Source organism: Amblyomma maculatum, chromosome 10 (genome assembly GCF_055883805.1).
Source record: "Amblyomma maculatum isolate TAMU_Amacu chromosome 10, ASM5588380v1, whole genome shotgun sequence".
NCBI classification, from domain to species: domain Eukaryota; kingdom Metazoa; phylum Arthropoda; class Arachnida; order Ixodida; family Ixodidae; genus Amblyomma; species Amblyomma maculatum.
The window spans coordinates 23,640,646-23,660,524 of NC_139353.1; the positions used below are offsets into that span (position 1 = coordinate 23,640,646).

Consider the following 19,879-nt stretch of genomic DNA (forward strand, 5'->3'; position numbering starts at 1 on the left):
AGTCAGCAAGCAGGAAAGGCTTATATATACCAGAGAGTACCGGGAGGTTGAACCGGATATAGCCTACAAACAAAGTGTCATAAAGTTGTAGCAGGGGGTTTTCAGTTGGGCCCCATTTGATGCTTGCTTTTGTAAAGCGACGAACATGACAAAAATTGACACACCTTTTCTTCAGCATGTTTGTATGGTTCGACCATGACAGTCGGCGGTCGATAATAATTCCCGAAAATCTGTGATTCGAGACATACAGCATCGCCGCTCTATGTAGAGTTATCGGATAGCGGCTGGCCTATTTGCCCGTAGATGCGATCACTGTATACTTTCCTGCCGCTCAGAGCAATTTTGACGCCGTAGGTTAATTGATGTCAATGACACAGCTCGTTGCAATCTCCCAAACAGTTGCGGGTGCGTTGAAGCGGAAGCACATGCAAATGTCGTTAGCATACTCAACTGATGTGGATATTAGATGATAGTTGACTGACCAGACCAATTAGTACAACGTTAAATAAAGCTGGGCTGAGGACTCCTTCCTGTGGAACCTCGTGGGACCTGATGACGATCATGTAGAGTGGCCGCTGAGATAACTTGCAATTGACAGGTACAGCCGGCCACCAAAACGCAAACCGTCGATTACATCAGGAATGGCTTTATGGAGGGCGTGTCGTAGGTCCCCTTTATATCCAAAACGACAGCAGCTATATTATTCGGCGGCGACGTTTTTCGTGTTCCACTGTCAGAAGGTGGATGACACTGTCAATGAATGAATCTCCGGGGAAAGCTAATCGTCATGTCCGGATAAAGATAATTCGTTTCCAGAAACCATTTAAGTTTCGCTAGCAAATATTTCTAGCTTGCTAGCTCGTAGGAAGCTTTCCAGGCTCCAAAAGAGCAACCAGGCGGCTGGTCTTCCAGTGTTCTGTAACAGTACTGGACACCCATATGCCATTGAAATAATTGGGCAGCTCAGTTCGACCACCCCGGGCCTGGGTTCGGTAGAGTAAAATAAGAAACCCTGTCAGGACCAAGTGCAGATTAATGCCAAGAGCGGCGTCTCCACCACTGCAACACAACGCTCCTCATATTTAATCTCTCAACTGCGGAGTCAGGGCTTAGTGTCATCCTCCGTGCTTCTACTTACGCCTTTTTGGATTTATCTATTCGACACCCTTAGATTAGCCATATTCGCGTCTGCACGGGTTTTCAGCAAGTTTTCTTCATCTGTGCTTCCACATACTTTGACTACACATCTTCTCATCTCCCTTCACAACAATGCGCAGGTCGCTCCCACTAACAGCTTGCCAACAATGTTACACTGAGTCGTCTGGTTCCAGAATCATGCAGGCATCGCAGGAAATGAACGGGCACAACTGACGGCACGCATGCAGTCCATTGTTCAGTTCTCCTTTGCATACACCTTCATCTACTTCCTTTACTCCGTTGAATGCTGCGGCTGAAATATATTTCTCCATTGAAGAATGCCGCGGCTCATACCACTGCAAGGAGGGCTGTCACAAGGCCATGCAAGTTCGACGTGACATCGACTGCTTCGTCTCACGCTTATCTGAAATCTTAACCGATCCTTTTCCATTCTCTCCTAATCAACAGTGACCTGAACGCGTACACAAAGTTAACCTCTTATTCCCCGCGGCAAAGGTGTCGGCTATCTACGTGCCAAACATGTAGAACTCTAGGTATACGACTGCGCGCGCCTTATCGGGAGTGTCCGTTTTAACATTGTCTACAAAATGAAGCACGTTATTGGCACCCTCATCACAGCCGATCGTCCTGAATCGTATGACGCCTGGATCCTGCCAAAACATCCGACACAATTGCGGAAGCACTTCTGATACCTGGTCCTGTAATCCTCCACCACTGCGAGAGCCCGGACACCTCCACACCAGACGCCCCATTGGCACCAGTCCATGCCCCGTTTCCCTTTCCCATTACGGTCTGGTGACCAGCAGATCAGAGAATTTATATATATCGGCTAAATGAAGGTTTCATCCAAACTAAACATTGCTCCACATTTCAGATCTTCGCTCCCATACCCATGTCTGCGTTTGCCCCTTCCCGCTTTCCGCGTTACACGTGTCATCCAAGTGGATTATTTCCTCTATAGATTCCATTAGCTGGAATTCTTCCATTCAAGTTGCTCTTTTCTTCTCTCAAGGGTACGTCCCTATCATTTTTCTTTCTATATCCCGCTGCGTTGGCCTCAATTTATTTTCAAGGTTTTTGGCCGGTCTTCATTTCGCTTTCATCGGCGACTACTGGCATGATGCAACTAAACAGTTGTGCTCATAACTGGAGAATGCCTGCTAGGTGCGCTCGAGCCTGTCATTATTCTCGTGGGACTTATTTCGATATCCCAGATGTACGATCCTTGGCCTATGCACACTCTTCTAATACAATTCCTACATCTCGCCACTCGTAAATTACTGCGCACTTCTTATACTCGTTCAGAAACCTGAATTGCTGGGCGAGTTGGTTCATATTTAAGCGACGAAAGAACCGGCGGGAAGGGACCAGGAGGCATGCTCACATACATTGGAGCTGTAGTCCGGCGAGTGTGTGTGTGTGTGTGTGTGTGTGTGTGTGTGTGTGTGTGTGTGTGTGTGTGTGTGTGTGTGTGTGTGTGTGTGTGTGTGTGTGTGTGTGTGTGTGTGTGTGTGTGTGTGTGTGTGTGTGTGTGTGTGTGTGTGTGTGTGTGTGTGTGTGTGTGTGTGTGTGTGTGTGTGTGTGTGTGTGTGTGTGTGTGTGTGCGTGTGTGCGTGCGTGCGTGTGCGTGCGTGCGTGCGTGCGTGCGTGCGACTCATTGCCAATCGTTAACCATGGCAGGTGACAGGCGGAAGGGGAGGAGAGCAAAATCCCTTCTTCACTTGTAGGAATAGGAGAGATAGACCAGACTAAGAATTACTCAGTAACAATAAATAAATGAACTGATTACGGATATAAGTGAATAATGATATATTCAGTGTTGGAATATAATCACTGGAATATATTGGCGAGCGAAAAAAAAAAAATATCTCCAACACATTTGGTCGTCCCTAAATATGCTTGCCCCTCCTTGTCTGTTTATGCCATCAGACCGTTTTGTTTTTACATCCAGTATTTTTTTTTTCGGCATAAATAACAGCTGAGAAATGTAATACCGTTGTCGACGCCTGTTTGTCGCCCTATCTGATTGGTGTTCTTTCGATCACTCCCTATGTGAAGTATATTTCTGCCGTTCCTGCAAATATTTTTTTTTTCATAATATTTACACAGGCTTAATGTTATGCGTTATACACATTTTTATATAGTTTATGTACAAAGAAGACTGATCAATATTTATTGCTTTGACAATGAAAGCAACAAAATGCTGGCGGTGGAGGCCAAAAGTTTGTTCTAGTAATGCTGGTGGAGGCGTCGAGTTGTCGGTCTTTGCTGGCGTTGTGACGATAATTCCATTGTATACCGCAGGGCGCCGAATGACGCGGCTTAGCAATGCTTTCCACAGCTTGGTAACGCTCGACTGGTTGGTCATTTAATTCAGGCTGCCGGCGAGATCGGAATCGCACGAACGTCTATAAATTTATTGACTGTGCGAAAGCTTGAAGCCATGCGAGCCGGTGCCGTTGAAACAAGCGCCACGCAAACGGCTGTCTCGCTGACGCACTGTTTTCTCGCAACAGGCGTACACTCTTCGCCCCTTTTTTATCGGCCACGAACCGGCTCGCCGCGCGCGCGATACTATTTCAAAACCTGTTCACGTTCCCGCTGCTTCTTGTGGCAGCCGCCATGCGCCGCCACTGTCTGGACTGGAATCTTCTTACAGGTGGCGCGCCCTCGAGGAAAAGGAGGGATTATTTTCTGGCCGAGTGTTCCCCGAGGGATGTCCGTGTGTCGTGTCGTCTGCGAAACCAACAGCGAATACCTGCGTGGTCAAGTGGTGATCGCGTTGTTTTACATGTGAATTCGGTGCCGGTTGCGTTGACCGACACCGTGTACCCATTTTGATTTCTCGGCGTGCCTCGTCAGTCGCCAACATTTGCCGAGTCGTGGAGATCCCGGAGTCTGCATGCAATCCTCAGCAGTGTCCTGAGACTGCGTGCCTCTTCTTCGGCGATCGGCGAGCCCAGCTGAAACGACCAGCCAGCGGGATGGGTGCTGCCAAAGCGGCAAGTGCTCCCAAGGAGCGACGGTAAGGCTCTCGAGCTTCTAACTAGGCCTAATCGTGGCTGCTAGTTGCTCGCATTCCGTGGCGAGGTTTTTCGGGACACGACGGCGCTAGCCGCCGACGCCAGCGGCGCTTTGACGTCCCAGGCTCTGGTGTCGGATGGCTGCCACTTCCTGGATAACCATACCTCTGACTGTTCCGACCAGCTGTTGTGGAGCGTCTGCGCGCCGTCTATTAGCACGGATGGAGAGTCTCGACCGTGCATTTGCGCACCGCGTGTGACATAATCTAGGGGCCTGACGATCGGCTGTCGTCATGCGCTCAAGGCGAGCCACCGCGCGCGCTCGGTGTCGGCGGGTGATTGACTTCCGTGGGCCGGATTCAAGTGACTGCCTTCTTCGTAGACTGCTTTATCGTTGGTAGGACGTTGGCGTCCGCCGCATGGGTAGGCAAATCGCGATCCTACACCGCCGTGGTGCGGTCGTCGGCCTGCCGTGTATAGTGCCGAGCTTTCCCCAAGGACGTTCGCAATTCGAGACTGCTCTAGTTTCCTGCCTGTCTGGATCCTCCGGGACTGCGCAATACCCCCTCGCGCGGACTCGTCTCGGAACGGTCATCTTACGACCTGTGGTCCGCACTCTGCGCTCTCCGCGGGAATTCAAAGAGCGGTTACTTTGACGAGGATGGATGTACGAAGTGGCACAGATAACAGAATTGCGTAAGCTTTTTTGCAGCCCTGGTCGTTGCGAGGTTTTACACGAGACATGGTTATCTAGTGTCCTAGCGAACGTCCGCGGAACCTAATAAACTGTCCTGTTGTTAAACACAGCATGGTCATTTTGCCAGCGCCCCATTCATTTGATATTTTATTTGACCACATCGCGGCTTCACTCCACCGCCGCTCGAGCGATTGGCGGCAGTGTAGTGTGAAGTGCTCAAGTTGGAGATAACCGCTCACCCTAGGATACGAGACGGTAGAAATATCTTTTTCCTTTCCTGCGTTCTTATCACGGGCAGAAATACACGCAGTGTCAAAATCTGCCTGGAGTAGTACTAGTACCTTATTGCACTTTGCTTTTCTGCGGTCGTTTGACACTTTGGTCAGCGTACCGTTCTTGCAAGTGCCAACGAGGCGTCTGTTGTTGTTGTGACTGTAGAAAGAAGGAAAAGAAAATGCACTGGCCTGCTACTGGCTCTGTAGCTGAGCCACCTCCGCTGCCTCGTGCAGACAGAAGAGAAAATAGAGAAGAAAGAAAAGGAAGAGTGAGAGAAAGACGCGCGCCGCAACAGCAGCCGTCGTCCACCACAGAAACGGTGGCGGGTGCAATGACGGCCTACAACATCAAAATTCTGTGGCAGGCTAGCCCCCGCCGCAAGCGGCGGTGACCTACCTGTCCCAGCCCCATCAGGGGAGTACCATGACACGCGAGGCGTCTGGACGTGCTTGTAACGTGGCAGCTACTCAAGCTGTGCTGGAGGTCCCGGAGAATTTGCGGCGTGCGAATCCTCGTGTCTTCGAAGCAGCTGTGCTAGGTTATTGAACCCATTCACACGAATCTCCTGGCAAGTAGTTTCTTTTCTGCCAGATGGACAGAGTTATTTTCTGTGATTCATATCCAAAGGTAGATTAATGCCCTACCACTAGAGTTCACTTTTTACTCTTAGCATTCTTGATTTGTGAATATTGTCACAGAAATTCTCCATAATTCATAATGGTTCCAGTTATATTTATAATATCTGAGCGTCAGACCCATTGACCGATCAGTCTAAGCATATTTTATACATTTAAACTATGCAGTTTGATGACAGAGACTCCAGAACATGGGGAAGAGACGTTTCCCACTGTCTCCAGCCTCCATATGCTTGCACTGAGTTTTGTTATGTATGCTTGAATTCTAGGACATTATTGATGCAAAGAACAGTGGGGCTGAGCTAGTTGGTCGTGCAGCCAGTTGTAAACCATATTGGAAAGGTATAGCACAAAAAGACAAGACGAAAAGAAAAAGACGGATAGACATGCACAGTCTTCTTTTCGTCTTTTGTCTTTTTGCGATGTACCTTTCCAATATGAACAAATACCAACTTGCCCAATTGTTTATCCTTCTTCATTTGTAAAGCACATCTTTTGGGTTACCTAAACCAATTGTATTCCAGCTGAGTTATGTTGACTGACCTCTGTTCATGAGTGTGATTATAGTATTTGCTAACGCTCTTCACTCAGGTGTTCGTCTTTAAATTGAGGTCTTATATTCATTAACATATACACCTCTGAACAGTTCAGGATGAGCCAAGTACAAACAAAAATAAGTTTTTATAATTACCTAAATAAAAAAATTTAGTCTTGACCCCCGCCCCATTCCTCAAACTCAAATATAGTTGCAGAGCCCCTGACGGTTCTATCACTTTTAGTGTTAATAGGTGGCTTGTTTTTAATTTTTATTTTGCTAACTGCTGTAAAATGTGTCATATGAAAATGTGGTGCTCATTTTTTTGGAAAATGTCTGAAATACTTTACGAGCAAGTGTTTTCAAATACATCTGATCACCTACTAAACAAAACAAGTGATGTTTCAGCACCACTGTTTAAGCAATAAAATAAAATGTAGGACAGAAAAGATCATTAGGTTCAGGAAACAGTCATTATCTGTCTTGACCTGTTGTGTCCATTTGCAGCCTGGTAGTCACATTGATGGTCCACATAACAAGTATAGTTAGTCACACGCAACTCAGGACCATAGTGGTGAATGCCCCTCAAAGGAGACCCTCCATTCTAGGGAATCTACCAGAGCTCGTGATGTCTTGATTAGTCTCTTGGCATGAAATCGCAGGGGAATGGATGGTTCAGGGGCCTTCTTTTGAGGTGTATTCGCTGTTATGTTCTTGAGTGGTATCTAACGGTAAATTAAATGACTGCATAAATACTCCGGCTTCTTCTGTATTTTAGTTCTAGCATGCAAATCTCTACTGTAATGCCTGGATATGAATTTGAAGACAAGCAAGCTCATGAACAGAGCTTCACACGTGACTTTTCTTACCATACCTTGAACCAAAGCCTTGTAGTATATTATGTAAAAGGCTCTTATCTTTATGCTGAAGTGGCAAATATCATTTGGAGGGAGCTGTTGGCTTTCACCATTAAGAGATAGGTTATCAGGAAAGTTGAGAGGGATGGTGTTAGGGGCCACATAATGAGCTTCTCTTCCCTCTTTGCTACTTTCTATGAACAGTGAACATGATTTTTTCTTTCTTTGCAGTTTTTGTCATGCCTGTTTCTTTGTTACGAAATCTTGTAGCAAGTCACTGCGACATGTTTCTGTGAGCAGTACCTGAAGCCAAATGAGGCTCAAATTGGTGCTTTGGCGGCCAGTTACAAGACCTTGAGCTTGCTCAGACAATGCTTCTAATTGCCTAAATCCAAAGCTGTTAAGCTCAGTGATAAATGGTATGTCTCCAGAGTAAAGGGAGTAAATTGGGCCTTCAGGGGATCTTGTTTGAAAGTACATGCCGTGAAGCCAGTGCAGTGAGGCGCCAAGCCTAATGTTTGGACATGCTTGAGTTGTGTTTGGTACCACCTGTGATAGAGGCATTCATTACAGAGCTGCTGCAATTAAATTCTTGGTCCAAGTGTGAGATTAAGTTAACCTTCAGTTCAACATCAACATTCACTACTCATGCCATTGTGTGTTACTTTAGTGTGTAACTTGTACTTAACTGTGAAAGACAATTCACCATTAGAATGATTTCGGAGGAATTTGGAGTTGCTAATGCTATACCATAAAAGGGCACCAGGTTGACGTTGCGGGTAGTGCTGAAATAGCTACAACACAGGTTTTGAGGAACATCAGTAGTGTTGAAACTATTTTGGATTCTTGTACTTTGGAAGTGGTAGCAGTGATTTCTGAGATTAAAGAAATAAAACAAATGTTTAAGAATTTGTGTTAACTTGCTGGACATGCATATTAGCAATATTACTTTACAGAATATGTTTTGTAGTCATTTTGCATGTGATATCTCTGACATAAGTCAAGGCAAAAAAGCTAGGTCCTCTCTTGCATCCTCTTGCACAAAGATATTTTGTACGTTAACTGTTGCATCAATATTGGTGACTCTTATGTGGAACTTTGATAACTATGAATTGTAAAACACTTTCAGTTGAGCTAGTGTCTTGATGGATATAGTCAAACTCAGTGAAAGTGTTTTAGTTTTTTGCAAATTAGGAAAGAAATTGCATCAATAGATAAGGAAATACACACTTCATTTCCACAATAAAAAACTAGAAGGCAGAAATTAACAGGTAGGCTTTATGTGAAGGTATTCCTGTTCCTATTGTGACAAGAGACTTGTTTAATGATCCATTTGACCATATATGTATGCAAGGAATTGTGTATCCACATTTGCCCAAACATCAGTGCATCACAGGGGTCATGTTAATTGGTGGCCGAGGCCTGTGGTTGGGGTTTCAGACTTTAGCATGCGTTTTGGGAGGACTCTGGTTCTATGCTTCGAGTTGCAAAAAAAAAAAAAAAGAAAAAAAAAAACGGCAAACAACATGTATGCATACCAGCGAGTCCTTTTGTATGCCATTTTGTTTTACCCCAAAACCTTATGAATGAGATACATTTGTGAAAACCATTTTTCTTGTTTGTGGTTAGTACAGTCAGGAAAAAGTAACATTCATAGTAGCAATTTACGGAGAGAGCGTGACCGAAGTTTTTTTTTGGTTGCGATGCTTAAGAAAGGAATAAATGGCAGAAGCTGTGACGAGAAACCTCAGACTGGAAAGAAATCAGGCTGGGGAATGAATTCAGTACCGAATCAAGGTCATTCATCCCTCTCCAAATAAATGTGTACATACATCTAAGGGAAATAATTAGAAGGTAGCTAGTTCGACTCGCCAGACTGCATAACTCCAAAAGCATGAAAATGTTCAGCCCACGTGCTTTTTTGTGTGAACAGTTGAATGGACTTTTGACATTTCACGCTGTGTAAAATATGCAGCAAATCGTTTCTTTGGTGTCCAAGGGAAAACATTGCAAAACGAGATGGCTCTGCCTCACTTGATAGTGGCAGTGATAATAGCTGACGTTGATGATGATGAACTCAGTGATAATAGCTGACGGTGGTTCAGTTCTTTCTGGCAAAATCTAGAGACCAGTTTTAACAGGCAGAAGGGAGCCCCGTCTGATCCTATCTTCACTATCCACGGATATGGAGTGCCAGCAGTATGTAGTGTCCTGCAGTAGTAGTGGTCTGTGACCTTTCGGTCATATATCTGCTAGTGATGTGTACCTAGGGCGCTGCACTTAGAGAACCAGCTCTATCGCGCACGCCAGGGTTGGCGGAGAAATTTATTACTGATTTATGGTTTAGAATATGCCTGTTTAACGCTATCTCTAGAATACCATCACTCCCAAATCCACTGAATTACAAAGGAGCCTGCCTGCGAATTGGCGCAATCTGTAGCCACTGTGCACCTGGCCTTGCCAATGTTCTATTTCCCTGTTCCACCTTAATTCTTGTCTGCTACCTCAAACTATGTTTTCGTAACTGTCATCTAATAGGAGGCAGGTCATCTCTTCAAATATACAGGTATTATGTACTGCCAGGTCTGCTTCTTCTTTTCTTCATTTCATCTAGGCCATCATGAAGTTACATTCTTGTGTATAGTTACACCTCATTTTTTTTCCCCCATTGACTTGGTATATTCATCAAATAGCCTTGAAGTCCTTAAGTCATATCAGTCCTTTTTTTTTTTTTTTTTTTTTTCTATTCTGCCTCGCCGCGATGGTGCAGTGGTTAGGTCGCTTGACTGCTATGCCCAAGGATGTGGGATCGAATGCCGGCCGCGGCAGCTGCTTTTCAATGGAGGCGAAAAGCAAGGCGCCCATCTGCTGTGCCTTGTCAGTGCATAGTAAAGAACCCTAGGTGGTCGAAATTTCAGGAGCTGTCCACTACGGCGTCTGTCATAGCCTAAGTCGCTTGGGAACGTTAAACCCCACAAACCCAAACTCAGTCGTTTTTGTTGGCCCCTTCGCCCTCATATAGGTTGTTACTGGCAGAATGCATTGATACAATTTATCTGCTATTCATCACATGTGTATTCCAAATGTTCTCGAAGTTACCATTAGTATTGTAATTTCTCTTTCGTCCAGTTTTATCATTACCTTTTCCTTTGGCTCAAATAGGTGGGGTAATGTAATTCCAGTGCCTTGCCTCGTAGCATAAGGGCTGCTTCTCTGCTGCTAAGGGCTGCTGGTCATTCGAAATTTTCCTCCTCTTCTGCTGTTTGATTTTGAAGTTAACCATTGCACTTTGACTCGCTCACAACAGCAGTCGTTTAGTGCAAGTCTCCTTAACGGGACAGTGAAGTCAGCAAATCGGAGGTTGTTGGGTTCGCATCGCTACTTCCCCAATCTAGGGCTGTGAATACCTCTACATAGACATGGAGTCAACATAGAAGTTCTGCCTTCTTGCCTGACGCTTTCCATTGAGTAGACCTTGAAGAATCATCTGTATTTCGTGGTACATTTGTGCGAGCTTTTTCTTTATTTCACTATACCTACATGACCGCTGATGCTATCCCTGAGTCAGTGTCTGTCTTGCCTGCTCCAGCATTACTGCAGTGGTCATTGGGCAAAGTTAGCCCACGAAATGTTTTCGCAATATCGCAAGGTTGAATACTGACCTTGATGGTTGAGTTTGCGATCGGTAAGTGAAGAAGGCCATTGGAATCAGTTCTTGTACAGTGAATTACTTAATGGGCAAATTCATTTTCAAGCTGAAATCGTGTTTGAATGAGAATATTCTATTTCTCTATTCCTTTGAGGGTACAAGCGATAGGTAAGGAGCAAACAGTGCCACATTGTTGCTGCACAATTTTTACGGAATCAGGTGAAAGCTCAGAAGATTTGATCGTCGCTTCACCGTTGTTTGTCTTGTATTTGCGCTTACCTGTTTCCATATGAACAAAAAAAAAAAAAGGTAACAGGAGACTTGCGAAATCGAACCACGTGCAGCTGTGCGTCAACTCTGAGGTGTTTTGAAGGTGACGCGGCTGACTTTGAAAACTTGTCAAAGTAGCGAGAGCTACGGGTGCACGCTTGCCTTTGTTATTTCTTTTAGGTTTTTAAAGTGTTTTGACAGGAGTAATTTGCGCTGCTATTCGCGTTCTGACCCGTTATCTTTGCAGAAACGTAAGCGCCAATTATTTTCCGAGGGCGAATTCGCAGCTGCACTCAGTGTGTCAGCCGAAGAAACGATACACATCACTTGCACTTGGTTGGTCTGGTTTGTGGGGTTTAGCGTCCCAAAGCGACTCAGGCTATGAGAGACGCCGTAGTGGAGGACTCCAGAAATTTCGACCACCTGGGGTTCTTTAACGTGCACTGACATCGCACAGCACACGTGCGCCTTGATTTTCGCGTCCATCGAAAAGCTGCCGCCGAGGTCGGGATTCGATCCCGCATCACTTGGGCACAGTAGTCGAGCGCTCTAACCACTGCACCACCCAGAGAGCTTCCGACAGAGCCCTTCAGATGACACTTCAAACGAAGGTCTACTAAATGGCGCCATAGAGTTTCTTACTCTTACCTAGAGGGAAAGCTGTGCTGCTATCTATGGGAGTTTACATGGAGTTTCCTGACGACCAGTTCAGCCACCATGGGCGCTCAAAGTATCATGGGCCGGAGAGATACCGAGTGCAGAACTACAACTTTTGGCCAAAACTAATGCAAAGATAAACGTTGTTCTACCGTAAATAATGTCCTAACATTGAATATTGTGACTATAAATTGCAAAAAGAGAGAGAAACAGCATGTCAGTGTGATATTTATCCAATATAAGCGATGGCTCTTTCTCCTATTGGCTTAGTTTTGAGCAGCACAAATACCAATATTTCGCTTTTAATAGGCAAACTTTGAAATAAAAAAAAACGTTATGAAAATATTTATGGTTGTGCAATCACTTAAGGAAGTTTTTAGTGACATCTCGGGAAATAAAAAGCATTGGCCACGTCTGCTTTTGCGCCTTCGCTACTATGGCTTTCGTGGTCTATGTACGCACCTTCAAATGATGATGATGACGAAAAAGAAACATCGCAGTAACGCCACTCCACGTACCTGAGAAAAACCGACTGTCCCGCAGCAAGTAGCACACCGGCCCATGATTCTTAGCGCGCCCATGGTGACTGAAGTGCAGCGTCCTCAGCTTTCCCTCTAGTTAGTGTAAGGAACTCTATGAAATGGCGCCGATACAGCCGGCGAATTTCTCGTCCAGTCGTTCCCTGTTAGTCCCTGTAGCTCGGAGGTTGAGGAAAACCGAACTGAATGCCGTCGGGAAAAACGGTGATGTGCTGGCACGTATACGTGCCGACGGTATAACGGCCGCAGCTTTATTTGCAAAGTAGACACAAACGCTGTCCGTCACTGAGTTCCTTTCAGAGTTGGCTGTTAAATGAATTGTGGCCCGTCTGATCTCTTCTCTTGCCGGGACCGGGAGTCTCTCTACATTTCCCGATGCTTTTCCGTAGTTCTATCCGTCCACTCGATATCGGAGGCAATCCCACTGCATTTCCTGTGCTGCAAAAGCTTTACGCTGTTTGTTCCTTCCCTTGCCCCTCTTCCCTTCCCACACGCATATACATCATTTCTTGTTGTTACTTGCTTGTCTGCGGTCCGTTGCGACTTTCCTCACCTTATGTATCACGGACATTGTCGATCTGTTTTCCTTGTCCTTTTTTTTTTTTTTTTTTTTTTTTTTTTTTTTTTTTTTAAAGGCGGTGGGCCCTGCCTTTCCAGACTCGAAACGCGTTGTTTCTAATGCCATGTAGGGACGTAAAGACAGACACAACGATTACTTGCGTCCCTGGTCGTTCATATGCGCTTGGAAATTATACGTATTTCGTGGCGGTACGTTAAATGGAAATAAGTGAGACAATTCTTGTTCTTAACATTCCCCGAAACTCCATTTTTGTTCTTTTGAAAACTTTTTGTTCTCATGTTTTCCGAAAAAGAGTTTCTCGAGTAAAACATCAATGTATGCGATGACCTTTCAACATTTTTTAAACTCTCGATACCTTACTTTCCGTGCCGTTGGCTGGCTTGTTACCCTTCCGGCCGGAGTTGCGCGTAAAGGTTCTCACCATTAGCACGCTCTTGTGCGAATGCATATGTTGTATAGTGTAGGATATCTCGCGCATGTGATAGAACGCTGTCTATGGCCTGCGTTTGGTAATAGTTTCAAGCATACATTCAAATGGTTTGTGCATATGCAAAGCCTTGTTGAGGATAGACTTGGAAGTGTCGCGTAAATTGGAATATATCGACAACTTACTCTATCGCAATATCAAGCTGCTGTCATAAGTTACGCTTTAACAAAATTTAACTTGAACTGTGTAGGTTGCTAACGTGATGTCCGTAATAATAATAATAATAATAATAATAATAATAATAATAATAATAATAATAATAATAATAATAATAATAATAATAATAATAATAACGCGCGCTTATAAACAGTACGAAAGGGAACAGTTAAGAAAGACGAATTCATTGACTACTCTTCAAGCGTGAGTGAGACGCACATTCCTTTTATGACCAGTTTGCCCGCGGAGGATGCCTTGGTTTCTTTTTTTTTTTTTTGTTAGCGAATCCCATGCGTTCAAATGAAGGTCAAGCTGAGTTAGACGCAAGTATAGTGTGTCCCGTTTCATATTGCTGGCGTGTTGGTGTACGCGTATGCAGCAAATTGCACCGTGCCACGCTGCAGCGTCGGACGTATGTGAGAGAGCACCGAAGCTGTTTGATGAGAGACAAATAAAGCAAACTTTCGCAAAAAGTAACTGTTCGGCCCGCTGTTCTCTGCGAAAACTAGCACCGCCCCTGGAATTCCGCATCTTTTTTGATACGCAGAGCGTTTTAGATTAGCCAGCTCACTCCTGTATCAAGTCCCTGTACGCACCTCCGTACTCAAGATTGCAGTCCTCGTTTGAACCCGCGGTTTCTTTAGAGAGACCGCCAGCATCGTTTCCTAGCATAAGAACCTTCGAAAACGCGGACCAGTTTGTGGGCGGCTGTTTGTATACCATTCGAGGAAGCCGAGGAATTCCCAGGGAGTCCAGCTACGGGAGTCTAGCTAGGGAGTCTAGTCTAGCGTCTGTCTGTCTGTCTCTCGTCTAGCAGAAGGCGGAGGCTGAGACGAGTGAATGGGTAAAAAGGAAAAGGGATGCCGTGTTCTGGACAGGAAGCGAGCATATCGTTAACCTGCGAGCAACAGGACGCTTGTGTGACTAAAACCTGGTGGTTTCATCAACCGGGGACGCATATAGTATGTATCCTCCACTCTCTATGGGATGTGCTCTTTCTTCGAATATCCGCGCCGCCCAACTGACGGGCCATGCCCAAATCGCTGGCTCCGCCCAAGAACGCGGTTGTTGATCTCAGAACGTGATCTCAGAACGCTCACCGGACTTCTTTTTTATCTTTGCGTAGTGTTAGTCGCGAGCTCAAGGTCCCGATTTTCTATATTTCGTCTCACAAGGTATCTGCAGCACTGCGAAAGGCAGAAGAGCCCTTGCAATTGTGCTCCTAGTGCCTCTCGCCCCTGCCTATCTTAATAGAGAATTGTGCTCTTACTGTCGCCCCCTCAAATTTGGGGGTCGAGAGACACGTATGAGCACAATTGCCTATTGTAGAGCATGGGGTCATGATTGGACCGGGTTGCCTCTGCCTTTCGCAGTGCTGCAAACATCTTGTGAGGGGAATTATAGATCTAACTATCTTATTTTCCAAACGGAGACGCTCCTCAGCTTCTAGTGCATTGTGCCGGTACATCTGTCAAGACCAGTGGTTATGCCGCAGAGATCAGGTATTCCAACTGTGGTAGGCACGAGCATTACGATGGCCGAGTGCTCCGGTATCTCAGGCAAGGGATCTCACTCGCTCGACTTGTGGCAGCTAGCAGTTCTTTCTCCCAAAAAGCGATCAAGGTCGAGGGAAAAGCCCGTATCATGACGGCTCATGCGAGACGAGACGAAATTTCGCGCATATCTGATATGCGTGGCTGTGTTCCAGCGATGGATCCGAGATGGCTCCAAGAGAGAGCCCTGTCTGTTCAAGATTGCGTGTCCGGAAGAACCGCATGTCTTCGCAGAAGAGCCTTGTCGGAGTACCTGGTACAAGACGGGTATACCGCGTACCTTGGGGAAACCGCCGCGCGGAAACGAGGAATACTCGTTCACGGTCGCGGGCTGACGGGATTCCGCGTGAACGGGCGGACCACGTCTGCGTAATTTACAGCGTAATTTCATTCGCTGCCGCAGCTGAGCGGAACGCGCCGTAGGAAAAACCGCGGTCAAACGGTGACACTTCGTCTGCGCTGGGTCGGCAGCTGCGTAAGTGAAGAGTTCAGTACAAAACAATGACGTTCGTATGTCTGGCTTGTGTTCTCTATTTTCCGTTATTTAATGGCAAGTTTGAAGAACAGCGACACAGGACGGTAGCAGAAGAGGCAGCAATGCGGCTGTGCTGCCCTCTATCAGCCTGTATTATTGCGGTTCATCGCGTCTATGACTTAAATGTAGGCATCTGTAGAGAGTTTCATATTTAGTACACCTACGTCCGAGTGGCCTTATTCTGCAGCTCGTGTGCAGAATATGCGTGCTGATCTGGCCGTTTTTATTATGTAATTCTCTGTTACCTTGGGCGTATATACGAACGGAGTCAGCAGCCACTTGCACCAAACAAAGCTTAGGGATTTTCTTTTCTGTTCATTAATGTGAAATACTAATGTAATCATGAAGATAACTGATTAAAAAGTAGAAGGTGCTATCAAAACGGGCCGCCAGAGAAAGTGACCTGTATAGCTGGCGTGACTATCAGCGATAGAGCTTTCATCATCGTCATGAGAAGGAGTCTTTACAACTCTAGATAGCAGGCAGAGAGATAGAGAATCCGCCTGCTCGTAGCATGGAGGAGATACTGTGAGTGAATCGCGCAACCGCCCTATAATCTAGCCCCGGTCTTATTTCTTGACGGCCACTTAAGCGTACGTCCCGCACAATCCCCGGCGCTTTTTTTTTTTTTTTTTCTTATTTTTCCTGAGCGGGAGACGCTCGCAAAATTCGTGTTACGATGGCTTCGGTGAGTGCGCGCTTTTCTCCACGGTGCCCGTCTTACGGGTCGCGCATTAGCAAACCATATCCCGTAGGAGCGCTCGAGCAGACGACGCTTTGGCGCGCGATTCCTCTGAGCAGTGCCACTAGGCGACCAATAGTGGATATATTGTCTAAACGAATAAGAACACATTTAAAGCCCACTACTACCGTCCTTTTGGTGGCGCAAAGGATTAATTCACCACGCATCTCTTCACGGATGCCACTTAAACATGCGTTCGACTCTCGTGTTCTACTTTTTTCTGAATATTTGTTTTTGCAATTGCCTTCACTGTAATTATATCCTGCCTTCAGTGAGTGTATGTTACCTTTAGGTTGCGTTTACAGACACCTTTTAGTAAGAATCGGTATGACAACAGTTACACTAAGCAATTACCTTCCCCACAATCATTTCTTGCCTCAGTGAGTGTATGTTACCTTTAGGTTGCGTTCAGAGACATCTTTCAGCAACAATCACCGTTCACAGTGAATGTATGTTATTCTTTAGGTTGCGTTCAGAGAGATCTTTCAGCAACAATCGCCGTTTAACTCGCTGAAAGCGTCGTCTGCTCCAGTGCGCCTACGGGATATGGTTTGGCAATACGCTTACGGGTCTGGAGGATAACCGCTCGCGGCCTTTGCGGACAAAAAGTAGTCTGTTGGTAGTCGTGATTAATAATAGTAATAAAGAACTTTAGTTTTCTTAACAGATCGCTTTGCTGCTGCTGCCGCCGCCTTTCGGCAGTGCTGACTTCTTCATTCGCCCGAAGCGACTAGCGGTTCTAGCCGGTAGAGCAGTGTCAGTCAGCTGAGCAAGCGAACTGAGCAAGACGGGCAGAAATCTCGTCACAGCGTTACTTCCACTCTGTCCTTGCCCCACACAATGGACTTTTTTCGCCAAGGCGCCCGCCGTGGGCTGTGAATGAGCTCACATTGACTTCGGCCTTGGGTGTGGTACTGTATGTGACACTGAATCGGTTTGAATCGCGGCTTCCGCCCGTGTTAAGCGAGCCGAGGCCTCTCTGTGAGCCTTGGTGTTTTGCCGCGGTGGATCCACGAATGTGCGGCATTTTTCGCGTTTGTGCTCTAGTTAGTGGATTCTATTCCTGGTTCCCATTGACGCGTTTTCATCGAGCTGTCTGTAGGACTTATATGGCTTCACCTGTAAGGGAAACTGTAAGCTGGACATTAACGCTCAAGGGAGCATTCTGAGCATCTTTGTACGGATATTAAGTTTTATGGCGCAAAAGCAACTAAGGATACGAGCGTGCGATGCAAGAAAAGCGACGTGTGTTCAGAATCAAATCTCAGTCAGCTTATTCATGTTGTTGTTGCTGTTGTTTCCCTCATAAAAAAATGGCGCACATCCACAGGGGGTATTGGCCATGACCAGGCGATGAGTACAGTTGTTGTGCCCTTAGATAATGTTTCGTATTCTATCGAAGTTGTATTCCTCTCCCTCTTCAGGATGAACACTGTATTTCAATGCTCCTCCTGTTGTGCTTCCAGATGCCTTTGGACAATCTTGTAATGTCATCGAGGTCACACCGGGCAACAGGAAAGTTTCATATGTTCCCCCCGTAAATACGAAGGTTTTAAAATGAACCAATTTATTTAAACCTCCGGTCATTGAGCAACTTCGCGCGCTTGAGATTGCAATCCTTGGCAGGTGAATCATTGGCGCGCTTATTTCCGGGGATCTCCCTATTCGTCCGGCCAGAACGTTGCCCCCGGTGTCCATCGGGCATGGCCCACCGGTGGTATATATATCTTGTGTGTGGGATTTTGCCACCACAAGTTGGCCGAGGAGGCTCTCACCGCAGGGAGCGGCGCGGCCGGTGTGAGGTGCAGCAGCGGGCGTTATATTGCGCTTGGAGGCCGGCCGGCCGCTCCCGGGGCGCTGGGGGGCATGCGCATCGGACTACGACATGGTCAGGGTCGCGAGCGGCGTTCGCCGGCTGCCTCGTGATGCAACGGGGGGTCCCGCTTTGTTTGCGGCTAGCTGGTGCGAAGAGAGGGCCAAGGGAGCAGCAATTCACGCAGCCTCCAAGGCAAACGGCCGCCGAGTTGTGCCTCTCTCCTCTTTTAGCAGCAGAAGCAGCGTCGTCGCACTTGTCCTTCTAGCTCACGGCGTGGTCCGTCGGAATCCTCGAAGGTTCTTCGCACTGCCCGAGGCGCATGCATGCAGCGGCCGTTGCCTTGCGCGGTACCCGCACGCCGCCTGCAGAAGGACAAGATTGGTTACGCGGTTAGAAACTGTGGATAGTGTCGTGACGCTGGGGCTATGTCGACCCGGCCTTCACTTGGTAGCGTGCAGAGACTCGGGGTTGAAGAAGGACTGAATCTTCGAGGTTGGTAAAATATATACAAGCAGGTTTAATGGCACTTTGAGAAAACTTATTTACAATATTTACACGAAAAAGAAGGGTACATCAGCAAAATGGCAAGCGTTAAGAGTTCATAGCGAGAAGCGACTGGATGAGCCGTTTACCCAGGGCTCAGAGCGACATTTCGTGCTCTGCAGCGTCCTTAAAAACCCCCCCATGTCCAGCCCCTCTCTGAAGATGTTGACCAACCAAATCCAGGGCACGCCCCTCAGGTATCGGCATCCAATCGAACACATCACTGCACTGATGGTCTGAAGCACTGACTGGTCCGGCATTCATTCGTTGGGCGTGATCACTTGTTGGCGGGAAAAGCTTGGGAACGGCGAGGAGAGGAGGTACATTTCTATTCTTCAGCAAAGAAACCACAGGCTGGTTCTGACAAGGGGTTTTACTTCTCAGAAACCCGAGTGCACGTGGCGCCGCATAGGGCTCCCAACATGGTCCCTTTTCGACAATTGCAAATCTTTCCTGCATTCCCGGGAAATCACTTAATGGCCGTATGAGTCATGCTCCTTTCTTGTCCTGCACGTCAGCGGACATGTCACTCTGTCGTCTCCTTTGGGTAGGAGGCATTCATCACTGGAGGATAGCACTTCTCGACTGGAAGGGTGAACAAAAGAAAGAAAGCACTTCCTGCTATTTCCCGCAGGGGGACGTTTCTTTGTGTTTTTCCAGACGTTCTCTTGACAGGGTCAATTTGGCATTTGTAGGTTGTCCACAAAGCAAAACATGCTTACAAAACAGGATTCCTGGAAACAGGCTCACTTAGAGCCATTGGACCATCACCACATATTCACAAAACTTATCCATGCCCACAGGCGAACAATAGAGCGCGCAATTGCGGATGCTTGGTCGTAACAGCCTCCTCCCCCGCCAGAAGAGACTCGGAGGGCAGCAGTCCCAGCTGCTGCATGAAGAGACGACTTAATGGCCTGCACGTGAACGCTTGAAGCTCGCTGTTGCTTGTCGCGTTGTCTTGATTGTTGTAGGCCAAATCGAGCTGTCTGAAACTCAACCACATGTCGAAGCAAGCACTCGGCTCCCGTCTGAAGAGACCAGGTTAAAAGAAAACTGCCATTGTTGTTCGAGAAAAGCCCACTCTCAAGACGTTCAGGACCCACGTATTCCTAGAAAACCAAACGTGCTGCTTTACATAGCCACACATATACAAGCGCACGAAAAAAAA

General features: G+C 46.6%; 1 protein-coding gene across 2 annotated transcripts in view; it reads left to right on the forward strand.

Annotated features, from left to right (window-relative positions):
* Positions 1–3,843: 3,843 nt before the first annotated feature.
* LOC146175873 (hypoxia-inducible factor 1-alpha-like) overlaps positions 3,844–19,879 on the forward strand; it is a 234,861-nt gene continuing 218,825 nt past the window's right edge. For both annotated transcript variants that reach the window (XM_084582232.1, XM_084582233.1), the window contains exon 1: positions 3,844–4,183. In XM_084582232.1, the coding sequence (XP_084438358.1) occupies positions 4,143–4,183 (41 nt within the window). In that variant the 5' untranslated portion in view covers positions 3,844–4,142. The remainder of the gene's footprint in view (positions 4,184–19,879) is intronic.